Source organism: Penaeus chinensis, chromosome 16 (genome assembly GCF_019202785.1).
Source record: "Penaeus chinensis breed Huanghai No. 1 chromosome 16, ASM1920278v2, whole genome shotgun sequence".
Lineage (NCBI taxonomy): Eukaryota > Metazoa > Arthropoda > Malacostraca > Decapoda > Penaeidae > Penaeus > Penaeus chinensis.
The window spans coordinates 26,754,014-26,767,442 of record NC_061834.1 but is presented as its reverse complement, the minus strand read 5'-3'; the positions used below and the strand labels follow the sequence as shown (position 1 = coordinate 26,767,442).

The 13,429-nt window shown below is 36.0% G+C and overlaps 1 protein-coding gene across 1 annotated transcript; it reads right to left on the bottom strand.

Annotated features, from left to right (window-relative positions):
- Nucleotides 1-2,526: 2,526 nt before the first annotated feature.
- On the bottom strand, nucleotides 2,527-13,029 carry LOC125033272 (activin receptor type-2A-like). The gene is made up of 12 exons (XM_047624655.1): nucleotides 13,005-13,029; nucleotides 12,811-12,840; nucleotides 12,523-12,704; nucleotides 12,016-12,199; nucleotides 11,670-11,791; nucleotides 11,281-11,454; nucleotides 9,800-9,967; nucleotides 9,263-9,502; nucleotides 8,941-9,070; nucleotides 8,188-8,327; nucleotides 6,469-6,625; nucleotides 2,527-4,149 (listed from the first exon to the last, which is right to left on the bottom strand). The coding sequence occupies exons 1-11, from the start codon at nucleotides 13,027-13,029 to the stop codon at nucleotides 6,470-6,472; spliced, it is 1,551 nt and encodes a 516-aa protein (XP_047480611.1). The 3' UTR covers nucleotides 2,527-4,149; nucleotide 6,469.
- Between the last annotated feature and the right edge of the window lie 400 nt (nucleotides 13,030-13,429).

Below are 13,429 nucleotides of genomic sequence, written 5' to 3'. Positions count from 1 at the left end.
TTACCAAAATCACTTTGGCAGTAGACAATATATTTATGAATTTTTAACAATCAATACTCTATCTAAAACTGTCACTGAATGAATGAATAATTTGAATATTGCCTTTGCTTGATTAACTCATGTGCTTTACCTCGTGCTGTTGATCATGTGAGTATTTCTGAGTATTTCATGGTTACTATTGGCAAAGGAAAATTACTCTACAGTAGAACACTTCAAATCCTCTAACCCCTTTTCACTCAGGAAAAGTTACATCTGCCCAAGAAAAAAGCACATACTGCGATTATACCTGCTTTCTATTAGTAACACTACAATCAATAACTACTTTGCATTGTCTACCTTGCTCTATATTCCAAACCACACTCATTAGCTAACATGGTTTAAGGGCTCCAGCCAAATGCAATATAAAGTTTTGGTAAATTTCCAGTTTCATCCACCTCCAACTTCTGAAACAATTCTTTTGGGAAAGGAACCTTCCTTTGTAGTTAACACTGTTATGCTGTTGTTTTCCATTGCATTTGACTCATTGACAGAACTTGTATTCCCTGACAGCAAAGTTAATAAAATGTGTAAGAGTCAGCTTCACACTGTATTTTGGGGAGGAATTAGCATGATTTACATACAGGAAAACAGAACAAAAACACTAAAATAACTTTAAATTGGGTTTGCTGAAACTCTATAGGGGTGTAAGATGGCTGGATGAAACTGGACCCTTACCAAAGTTTCTGCTGTTATTCAGTAAAAGGAACTACAGCTTAAGTAAAATTTTGATCAATTGTCCTATCAGGATCTGTTAGTGACGCTCTATTCGTGAGTAATTTTCCTTTCCCTGTAATCAACAGTGATCCACACTTTTTATTAATAATCCGAGTTCAACTGTACTAAGCTCACCTCATAGACCTGGTCCAGCATTTCACCTCAAATATATTATAGGGAATAACTTTATAGTAATGAATTTTATGCTACTACATGGATACATACAAGAGGCATGCTAGTGCCTGCAAGGAACGACAAAGCATGGGGGTTTCCCTAACTTTTGTTAAACAAAACTTTTTAGAGAGAAGAATGGAGAAAGTAAAGACAAGAGAAGGGAAGAGGGGATGAAAGGAGGAAAGGAGAAGGAAAAGAGGGAAAGGAGGGAAAGAGGGAGGGGTAAGAGGATAGAAGGATAGGAGAGGGGAAGGAGGGAGTGAGGGGAAAAGGAAGGCAAGAAGGGAAGGAGGGAGGGAGGGAGAGGGGTGGGGGAGAGGGAGAGGGGGGGGGGAGAGGGAGAGGGAGAGGGAGAGGGAGAGGGAGAGGGAGGGGGAGGGGGGAGGGGGGAGAGAGAGAGAGAGAGAGAGAGAGAGAGAGAGAGAGAGAGAGAGAGAGAGAGAGAGAGAGAGAGAGAGAGAGAGAGAGAGAGAGAGAGAGAGAGAGAGAGAATATGAAAGCAATATTCCCCATACACAATTATTCTTCGTCTTGATGACAAATTTAAGTGGGTTTCCTCGGACACAAGCCAGGTGCCCACGAGTCCCCATACGTATCCAGTCTATCACATGACGGCTCCAGTCCTCACAACCATTTTCTTTAGCTCTGTGTTCTTATTACACCATAGCCTCAGGCTAGACAGCAATATTATTAGAATTACAGCCTCGGTTAACACAGCCAATATCAACGTGTATTTTCTTTCCAATCAAACTTACAAACATATTTTCTTATAATTTTTTAAATATAAAATTTCTGGAAATGGTCACTTTTGCAATCTTCAACTAGAAACTTAAAACCCAAGTTGATTCTAATCATAGCTCCCTCTTTTATATTTTTTCATATTCTAAAATTCCTTCTTCCTTCAGTCCAATTTGGCTATTGTAAACATTTTCCCAGCTTCTTAGTTTCCAGGCAACTGGTGATAAAACTGCTTCTCATCCTCAAGCAAGAGGCAACAGCAATTAGAACAAAAGCACTCATGATCTGTCATGGTGAGGTCTGGATGCCAAAGGTCATGAGGCTGTGTACAGGCATGAGGTATTTACAATGCTGAGTGGGCAATGTGCCAGTGTCCTCACTCAAGTTGGCTTCTTCATTATACAACAGTTAACATTCATCTTGGAGATAGAAGAAAAAAAGCACCATTGGTTTCACAAATAAACCACATTAAAATAATCACTAGTTCCGTTTTGCTGGCGACAACTTCTGTAATGCTACAAACAAGGCGCAAATATTTACAGTATGAGGGTATGTATGTGTGTGGGGGCAAAGTGGTAACAGGGTGGTCACTGAAGGGTATCCTGAGCTGACGGTAAAGAGGCAGCCCAATCGTGGCCCTCTGCTGGCCTTAGAGAACTGATTTTACTGGGCAGGGTCGTCAGACTTTTGTACCAGCTTAGAAGGTTATCACTTGATATTTCCAAAGCCTACCCTCTAAAAAATACTGGACACATTCTTGAATTCTATTCCCTCATCTTTCCTCAACTGATTCTGAAATTATTTCTTACATGCTTTCACGAATCACAAATACTTTTTAGCATCTTTTCATTTTTTCAATCATTTTCTCTTTGTTTGAATGGCATTATTCATAGGCTCTTAGGCCAATATAGCTTTTACTTATCTTGTTTTTGCATTTCCAAAAATGGATGCCCAAAATGTGTCCTTATTGGTTGACTGACAAACCCAAACCCTTTTTCCACACACTCAAACACTTGCCAGGAGGGCACAACCATAATTTTTATGCCTGAGTTACTGAGTTGAGCTTGAAGCTGCACTATGAGCTGCAAAATTGAATGGCTGGATGCAAAGTATGCTGATCTTAGCTCTAAAAACCAAGTCTTATTTTTTTATGATTTTTATGATTTTTTTTTTATTTTTTATTTTTTTGTTTTTTAAAGAACATATGCCAACAAACTGTAAATATTACTATCATAACACAGCATCCACTCCACAGTTTCAATGCACAGAACTAGACACATTCAGATTAAGAAAATGCAGAACCATAAAACTGGGAGCATTCCCAAGAAGTACTTACATAGTACAATAAACCCCACCTTGTCGGTACTCAACTCAAGGAACTAACTCTGGCAGTAGGGACTCTTGGAAGGGCATTCCTGAGGTCAAACATTCCCAAGGTGGGCAGCTACTGCCAATCCATTAAGAATATTTTGTTTCCTTCAATTCAGCAAGTTGAATGCAAACAGCAATAACATTTTCTAAAAGGTCATTCGACACACACTGGAATTCCATCCATTTTCCTGAGAAGTTAGCTGCTATTCAGCTCCATACTCTGTCTCCTATTGTTCAATAGAGCAATATTTTCTTTTTTATCTTTTTCCTTTTTTATGTTTCATTTCTACATAACTTAAAGTAATTTTTCAGTAAACCTAACTCCAAATCTTGCCATTACCATCTTGTAGATGCCTATTCTTCTTTTTCTTCTTTTTCACATGTAGATGCTTGCATGTAACTCTTGGTTTGGAATTATATAACATTAAGACAATAAAATGCTTCGAGTCACGAGGATGTTTGATGATGATGATGACGAGTGCCCCAGAGAATATTGTAACAGCCAGGGAGAAAGTTCTCATGAGTTACCTTCCTTTCAGGTGGCCTTTCTTAGCAGTCCGAGCACTTCCCTGTTGACCCCTTTGGCACCACACTCAGTCTCCCCCCTCACCCAACACCAAACCAGCCAAACAAAAGAGATGGTTGGACACACTGGACTTTGAAAAATTCATTTTTATTTTATGTCAGTTCTTTCATACGGGAAGGGGGGGAAATGCATCTGAAGCACCGCCAAGGATATCAAACTATTGCACTAATCAGTTACAGGAAGACATATCTGACTCACACAGCCTCTCACCCGCCAGTACCAAGCTTGATGTACTCACAAAGGATGAGTACATTCTCTAGGATAAGTCCCCAAAGACCAATCTTCTTAGACTGGCTAGACTTTGCTTAGTCAAGAGAAGCTGCAACTGTAGTTAATGGCTGTGGTGTATAGATTAAAAGTTGGGAAAAGGGGGAGAGGGGGGACTGAGGCAGTTACATGATACACTCGGCCCCCAACACAGCTGGTGCCTGTGGGACGCGGTGGCTGGGGTCTGTCCCGCACCAGGACCCAGAATAGGCGGTTACAGCACAGGTACTTGTCCAGGTACGTGGCCACCACATAATGGCCTGAAAGAGGAAGAAAACATTTGAGTAGGTTTGAAAATACACTCCCACAATTATCTCTACTGTTAATTAATTCGTAACATTCATAATTAGCAGGACATTCTCTAATACATTTCAACAACCCTTTAAATTATCTACAACTGATTTCCCCAGGTCTTCAATCAAGGTTGCTTCTTGGTCCATCGATAATCAATACAATCCTAACCAGCACACACAGAAAGCCCAACCCACCAAGTTAACCAAAACCTGGGCTCACTATGCTCTAGTGGCCATCTGTGAAGTTGCAGTGCAAATTGGGTAATTTCATATCTACCTCCCAGATGAAAAGATGAAGGCAAAGAAAGAAAAGCAGATGGAAAAATAAAAAAGACTATCTCCTTGTATCAATATGAACAACTTTACTGCAGAGACTTGGATGTCAAGTAAGTCTGGATATAATTTGTTCACTTAAGTCTCATAGCTGGGTGAACGCAAAACTTGGGTCTGTGACTGGTGGATGCGAGCCAGTAAGAGTCAAGCACTGGAATGAGGAGTCTCTTTGGTTACCAAAAGGAAATGGCTGACTGACACGGGAACATCAGCTGAACACTTGCAGCTAGATTCTAGCAACCCAGCAGTGGTGGCTTTAGATGGCGTTAAAAGCAACTATAATGTTAATAATGAAGATAATATTGTTAATGATGATGAGGATTACAATAATAATGATTATGATGATGATGATGGTAACTAAAGCAATCTTAATAATGACTAGGATAAAAATAAAAATGTTAATGGTAATTCTATTATCATTGTTATTATCTTCATTATTATTGTTATCATTAACATTATTATTTCATATCACTCTCATCATTATTATTTCATACAATTATCTTCTTCTTATTATTATTATTATCTATCATTATTATTTATTATTATCTATCATTATTATTATCTTTATCATTATTACTATTATTACTATCATTATCATTATCGTTATTATCATCATTATTATTATCATCATCATTAATATTATCATTATTATTATTATTATTATTATTATTATTATTATTAACATCATCATCATCATCATCATTATGATTATGAGTGTTACTGTTATTATTATTATTATTATTATCATTATCTTCATTATAATTACATTTCTTTTATAATCATTATTATGATTATCATTGTTATTGTTATCATTATTATTATTATTATCATTGTCATTATCTTCATTATAATTACATTTCTTTTATAATCATTATCATGATCATCATTTGAGGGTTATGCATATCCAATGGTGTTCTCATACCAATTGCCCAAAAATACATTTATTAAATCTTTATTTAATTTAACTTTTCTCTCTAACATAAGCATTGATATGCTCACATAAATACATTTTACCTCAGGATTGTACTGCATTTACATGAACATATTGCTGCTTATACTACAGATGAAAGTTTGAATTAACAAAATATTTAACATATGTATTTAAAGATAACTGGTCTGAGAAAACTTTTGGATGTGCAAATCTACATTTGTGTTGTGTTTACTACTATTACTATTACTACTGTTCTTACGACTATTCTTATTACTACTAGTTGTAATAATAATAATAGTATTATTATTATTTTTTTTTTTTCTAGCCATGCCATCATTTTTTTTTTATTTTTTTTTTAGGGTAATGTATTCCCACTCTGGAATTGATGCTGGGGCACACACCAGCTTCCTGTCTTTGGTTGTGTTACCATTACATAATGTAATATTTTTCTCAATCATAAACAAACCAAAATATTAGATGACATAAAATTTCAGGAATAATGTTTACTAGACACTGTATACTCCAAATTATATTGACCAATAGAGACTGAAAAGACCTAAAAATAATAAAATTAAGTGCCAAATGGTATGTGATGTGCTTGTGCTTGATGTGAGCAGAAGAAATGCTATGTACACCATTTATTTACTCTTCAGTATGTAAAACACAGCAGAACAAAACAAAATTCAAGATGTTAAAAGAAAGAACAAATACTAATTCTGTACAGAAAAGAGAAAACTGTCACTTATTAAATATTTTCAGAACATATGTGTCCAATTGTCATAAGTGCATTTTCTCTAAAAACTAACTTATATTTAGAAATTATTCTATCTAAACTGCATATACTTAGGTTGAAGAATTTACATATACAATCATATATCTGTAAAAATGAACAGCCTTGTGTTAAATGTTTCTAGGCTCCAGCTATCAGAGTTAAATGAATAGACCATGCCCAGGTGAAGCAACTTATGATAGAAAGAAAGAAAGAAAGAGAGAAAAGCAGTGAGTATGAACCAATCCTTTACCTTATATGCTTGACTCCTTGTGTGGATTTGAGGTAGGGGAAAAGTGCTGGTTTCGGGTATACACAGCAAGTCTCTCTACAACACAAGAAGCCGAGAGACGAGCCTCTGCATCATGATCCCAGCACTCCTCCATGGTATCAACTAAGGCCATCATGCCCTGTAGAAAGCAAAAGACAAGACGATATGAAACAAAAGATGAACATCCATATATACATATACATACACTCACAGAAAAAAACAAAAAAAATATATATATGTAATGTACACACACACACACACACACACACACACACACACACACACACACACACACACACACACACACACATATATATACACATCATGTAATATAATGTAATATAATGTGTGTGTGTGTGTGTGTGTGTGTGTGTGTGTGTGTGTGTGTGTGTGTGTGTGTGTGTGTGTGTGTGTGTGTGTGTGTGTGTGTGTGTGTGTGTGCATGTGTGTATGTATGTTTATATATATATATATATATATATATATATATATATATATATATATATATATATATATATATATAAGTGTATATATAATATGCAAACAATACAAATATATATACATACATACAATATATACATATATATATATATATATATATATTATACATACATACATACATTTATATACATATATATTTATTCATAATATATATATACACATGCATAATAAATATATGTAATATATAATATATATAGTATATATATGTATATGTTAATGTATGTATGTATATATGTATATAATACACACACACACACACACACACACACACACACACACACACACACACACACACACACACACATATATATTTATGTACATATATATGTATGTATATATATATATATATATATATATATATATATATATATATATATATGTTTAAGTACATAAATATGTATATATATATATGTATATATATATATGTGTATATATATACATATATATATACACATACATACATACATACATATATATATATATATATATATATATATATATATATATATATATATATATATATGTATGTATGTGTATATGTATGTATGTGTATATATATGTTTATGGACATATATATGTACATATATACGTATAATTATGTGTGTTTGTGTGTGTGTGTGTGTGTGTGTGTGTGTGTGTGTGTGTGTGTGTGTGTGTGTGTGTGTGTGTGTGTGTGTGTGTGTGTGTGTGTGTGTGTGTGTGTGTTTGTGTGTGTGTAGGATACTATTTCCAAGCTCAGGATCCTATTCCTGCACACTACGACCAACAGTGCAGGGTGTGTCACAGAAAACTGTCTTTTAAATGACAAATATAACAAGCTATAGGCTACCTACAAAGATGATAAGGAGGAAAGTAAGTTTATTACCATCCTGATACACTATATCAATCAAATGACAAATACAGACCTCATAAAAAAGAAAAAAGACAAAAACATGATAACATTGAAAAGTGAAGGCATAGAGTTTTGAAACCACACAACTGTCCTTGTGAGTCGACACTCAGGTAAGTTTATTCCCTGGATTTTGGGCCACGTGCAGGCAGCGAGGCACCTGGATCCAATGGGTTAAGCAACAGCTTATTTACACTAGTATCTATCATAATATTAATCTCATAATGATAGTAACTATGACATTCAACTGATGGTACATCAAATAAAGAAACATTTGTACACCAGTATAAACTACTTTTTTTTTCACCCACCGGATTCTTTCGCCAACAGTCACGAATTGCAGGACGTGCTTTCTGAGCAACAACACACTCCTGCATGTCATCTAAGGTGGGGTGCTGCCCAACTTCTTCTTCAAATGGCAGATGGTATTCTGGCACAGGACCCTCTTGGTCTGTAAGGATACAAGAACCATTTTATATACTTCAGAAGGAATATGTAAATTTTCTTAACCCAACACTGACGCGTGAAAAAAATAAATGAAAGTTTTAAACTCTGGAGGTTAGTGGCAACAAGCAAACACAGGGCGCGGGAGTCTGCTACACCATGCCAAACGTCCTGCTCCACGTGCTCTGGGGCGTTGCCATGTATACAGCCGTACCCCGTAGACTGAGCGGTTTGTTATGACACCGATAGGCGTGGCCCGTCAGCATTGGGTTAAACAAGACATAAATTACAAAGAATTGAAAAAGGCTGATCATTCCTAAATTTTTATTGCTTTATGGAAAGTAAAACAATTTTGTTTGACATTCATTCACAGTGTTATTTAACAGTATGATACATAAGGAGGCTTTCCTTCGTTTTTTTATTCATATATGCAAAAATTCCATCAGCCCAATTCTCAAGTCTACTGACAAAGTTGCATGGAAAAGCCTTTTGGTCATGTCTGAGACACTAATATGGATCCTAAGTAAGATGTAGCATAAACAAGCATAAAGCAATTGATAATACAATCAACATCACTCAGTTCTATTGTTAGCAAAATCAAACATGAGAATAATACTTACTTGAGCACCTTGAGAGAATCTCCCAAAGCACTAAACCGCAAGCATACATGTCGATACGTAGAAAGGCATCACGCTGGAAGTTTATTGCTCCTTCCAGTACCTCTGGCGCCATGTACCTTCTTGTTCCAACCTAGGAAAAGGAAGATGAAGTGTATAGCTTGCTGACTTTCAATTCATAATTGTCCTCATTCCATAACCTATTTTAATATGAAAAAAGGCAAATAACAAATAAATAAAGAAAACAGAGAAGACTGCATCCAAATCTAAATAAGTACCACATCTGCTAATTAATGGGGACCAAGCCATTATTAGTAGGCCTTACTTGTCCATGAGTATCCCCAGTTGGCTGTCCAGGGTGGAAGACCAGCGCCAGGCCAAAGTCAGCAATGCAAGCTGTGAGGTCATTCTTCAGAAGTACATTTTTACTCTTGAAGTCTCGATGGGCAATAGAAGGTTTCAGCGCTTCACACTTGGTGGCTTGCTGCTCTTCATGTACATACATGAGGCCCCTTGCCATAGACTCTCCAATTTTGCAGAGTTCAGTCCAGGTTACCAGGTTTGCCTTTCAAGGAAATTGTATGTCATTAGTAAATGGGAAAGAGAGAGGGAGGGAAGGAGAGAGGCTGGGAGAGAGGGGGAAGGGAAAGGGAGAGGGAGAGGGAGAGGGAGAGGGAGAGGAAGGGGGAAGGAGAGGATGGGGGGAGAGAGAGGGAGAAGGGGAGGGAGAAGGGGAGAGAGAAAGGGTGGAAAGAAGGGATGTATAGAGATAGAGATAGACGTGGAGGGTTTCAAGGAGAAATGTTTAATAACCACTGTAAATATCAAAACCATTCTGATTCATTTAGTAAACATAATCTACCTTCAGATAGTCACAGAGAGATCCTCGATCATGGTACGCTGTGATCAACCAATACTCTGCCTGAAGGTTGTCCCCACGTTTTTCAGCTCCAATGAATTGCAAAATGTTTTCATGGGACATTTGGGGGAGTGAATACACTTCTTTCTCAACCTGCCATGACTGTTTATCCTGAGAAAGAGAAAATAATAAACATAAATAATAAGAGAATAACAATATATCAGAAATATCATTTATATATAAAATTGAGTATATACACATTGAACAATCTTGGATGGGAGTCAAAGCATAAATGACTGTTGAGTTCTAGCCATAATGTGAGGCTTCACAAGAGGATTATGACATTTTGCAGTTATAATTATTTTCATTAGAGCATACTAGAGGGTATGGGAGACTTGTGCATCATTCATTAGCCTTCCTAAATTTCTAAAAACATAATTTCACACATTTGTAAATAATTTGTAAATAGCATAGGATTGTAGCTGCCTGGCAAACAACAGAAATCACTGACCTAACACTACATTACAACAAAAACAGTCACTCAAGCATAGCACATCCATTCTTTGTGGGAACAAATTTCTAAAAATAAACATTCAGTAATCCGACAATATCATATCTAGCATAAATAATTATTAAGTTTTCTTTTGTAACCGATAATGCAAAGCCGGTACAAGCAGAAATCAAAGAAAATATGAATGATACAAAAATATTAATCCAATGCCGATGGGCATGACGTGTGCCCAATGTGAGTTACTTATTTGATTGCTTTTACACATAGATGGCTACACTTGTACTAATTCACCTATGAGCCAATTACGAGTACTGCCTGTCTCACCCGTTTACTCTTTTCTTTGATTTACGAAAATATTTTATGTTATCTTATTTTGCTTTTAACCCAATGGCGACGGGTCACGGCTATCGCCGTCATAACAATACGCACGATGTGAGGCGTGCGGCTGTCCACAGCGGCGCCGCGCCAAAACGCCCCGAGGCAATGATTCGGCTTGATGGACCGATATCACGCGCTCAGAGTCGGAGCGCTGCCGCCGTTCGCCAGAGTGTAGAGTTTTTTTTAATTTGCTATACCCGGCGCCATTGGGTTAATAATGTTTATAACATTGTAACAATTACAAAGTCTATAATCAAAATAACATCGATATTCATAGCAATAGTAAAAAATACATTTTTCCCGCCAATTCAAATCAGGTAAGGTCACAAGGTCCACAAATTGACTACTTTGTGGCTAAGCACTAGCAGAACCATCTATGTGCAGACATTACAAAAAAAACATAAAAAATGAGCACAGGATTCTCTCCATTTATTATTAATTTTCCCCGGCAGCATTGGGTTAAATAAAACAAAGAGAAATGCTAAATGAAAGAAGAGAACAGAAACAAAGAAACAAGAAAAAGGTCAAAAGAGCAGAACATTAAAAATTAATTAAAACCAATATTAAACAAAGAAAGATTGATAGGAAATCTCACCTGTACTGGAAAGATTTTCACAGCAACAATATCTGAATGAAGTTGTGCCTTCCACACTGCGCCAAACCTCCCACGTGCTTTGATCTCCCGCAGCTGTATAGGTCTCAGACCCATGGGTGGGGAAGGGGGAGCTAGTGCAGTTGACTCAACAGTTGGAATTTCCAAAAAGTTGGCCTGTGAATGGCATAGATCAACATATAACTGCATAAATTGTGTAAAATAAAAACATTCTCTGCTCAAATAGACTAAAACCTTAGTGTGCAATTCATGTGTGTATATATGCATCTAATTAAAAAAAAGAAAGAAAAAAAGGGAGTATTTTTCAACAATCTGTGTCATGTAATACTAATAAAACAAATGAACAGCCTTGTAAAACTCTAAACACTGACCATCTTCCGTCGCCGGTAGAGGTAGAAAAGCAACGCAACAATGACGACAAGAGTGATGAGTGTGCCCAGCGTCCACAGCACCGTCTGAACCATTGCATCTTTATTATCCACTTCAACTGCAGCTGTGAATATTATATTTCTTAGCTTAAATTACAAAGACAATGGACATTTAAAAAAAAATATATATATGTTAAGCACTTTCACAATACCTATTCTCTAACCATTGAAAATGGTAATCAAAAATTGCTTTGCTTAATATATTTTCAAAACTGAATAAAAATAATCTAAGTATAAATAGACATAAAGGAATAAGAAAGAAGGAAAAAATATTAAGGAATATGCTTACGAGGTTTTGTGGTGGAGACATCCTCTGCAGGTTCCCAAGAAAAGTTCTGATTACAGCTATTACCATTACAACAGCAAAATATGTGGTTTTTCTCTCCTTTTAAGCTGCTGACTGCCTGTTTGCTGACACACTCATCCGTGCAGCTCTGATCATTTGACCAACAGCCTTTGAATGTAATCTCCACCTAATCGAAAGGAATATACATAATATCATTTTTTTAGACCCACATGTCCTGGCACCCTAATGTTTAATTTGGATATCAGTGATCAATGCATTTCTAAAATATGTGTTGTTTAAATATCAAAGAAAGGTTTACATTATAGGATATTATATTCTCTGTGCTTAAATTAGATAAATTTCGTGCTAAAATGCTCCAAGGATATTTCAAAAGCACTCTCCAAATAATCCGAAGTTCAGTGAGAAAACAGAAAGGCTGAAACTCTTATATTTGCATATCAAAATAAGCTCATTATTCTTAAGAAGTAATGACTGATCAATGTTACTGACCTTTCCCTCTGAGCTGTTTGTCCACAGGACAAAACAATGATTTTTCTTATCAGGCTCTTGCCATTTTGGGCAGGTTTCTATCCCTGAGCAACCTGGAACACCATAATTGTCACACACAGTATGGTTGTAATGTTCACAGTAGGTAGTCTGTACGGGAACATCTTCAGGTCGTATTACTCCCTCTGTAAAAAAAAAAATAAAAAAGATTGAAGACTGAAGAAAGGAAGAACTAATATCTTCACTGTTTTCTGGCATCATTTACTTTAAAACATGTTAGTACAAACAAACCATGCAAAGGTGTTACTGGGAAGGAATGACCTGTAAAGTGAAATAAATGGATGGCTGATATCAATGTATTCAAATTACAACCATATTTCCATATAAAGTATGTCTGTTTCAGTGAATAATAATGCACAATCCCTTAATTATATCAGTTCTGTGTCATATTATTCCTGTGGTATCATATTCACTGCATGGTTTACATGCAGCTTCAGGATTTTTATACATTATTGTCAAAACCCTAGAAGTCTTTGCACATGGTTTATCAACTGTAATGATATGTACAGAGGTTCTCCCTTCTAAAAGCAAAAAATAATTACAGTACATTTCATGGACAAATGTATCACCTCTGCTTGTGCTATAGATTACAACTTCAACCAGGATTTCAATGACTATATGTTCTACAAGTTTTAACATACATACATACATACACAAAGGCTCACACATACAAAAACAGTTTAAGTAAATATGGGTCAATCAGTGCTTCTCAATGTCTCAAACCATTTTCCTCCCCGATGCAACTATTGGTTATCCCAAAATTCTCTTCCATTTAAAATCTTGCACAAATAACAATTTCCCTCTACATACTTCCACAGTAGCAATAATTCAGGCATTCAGATTTGAGGTA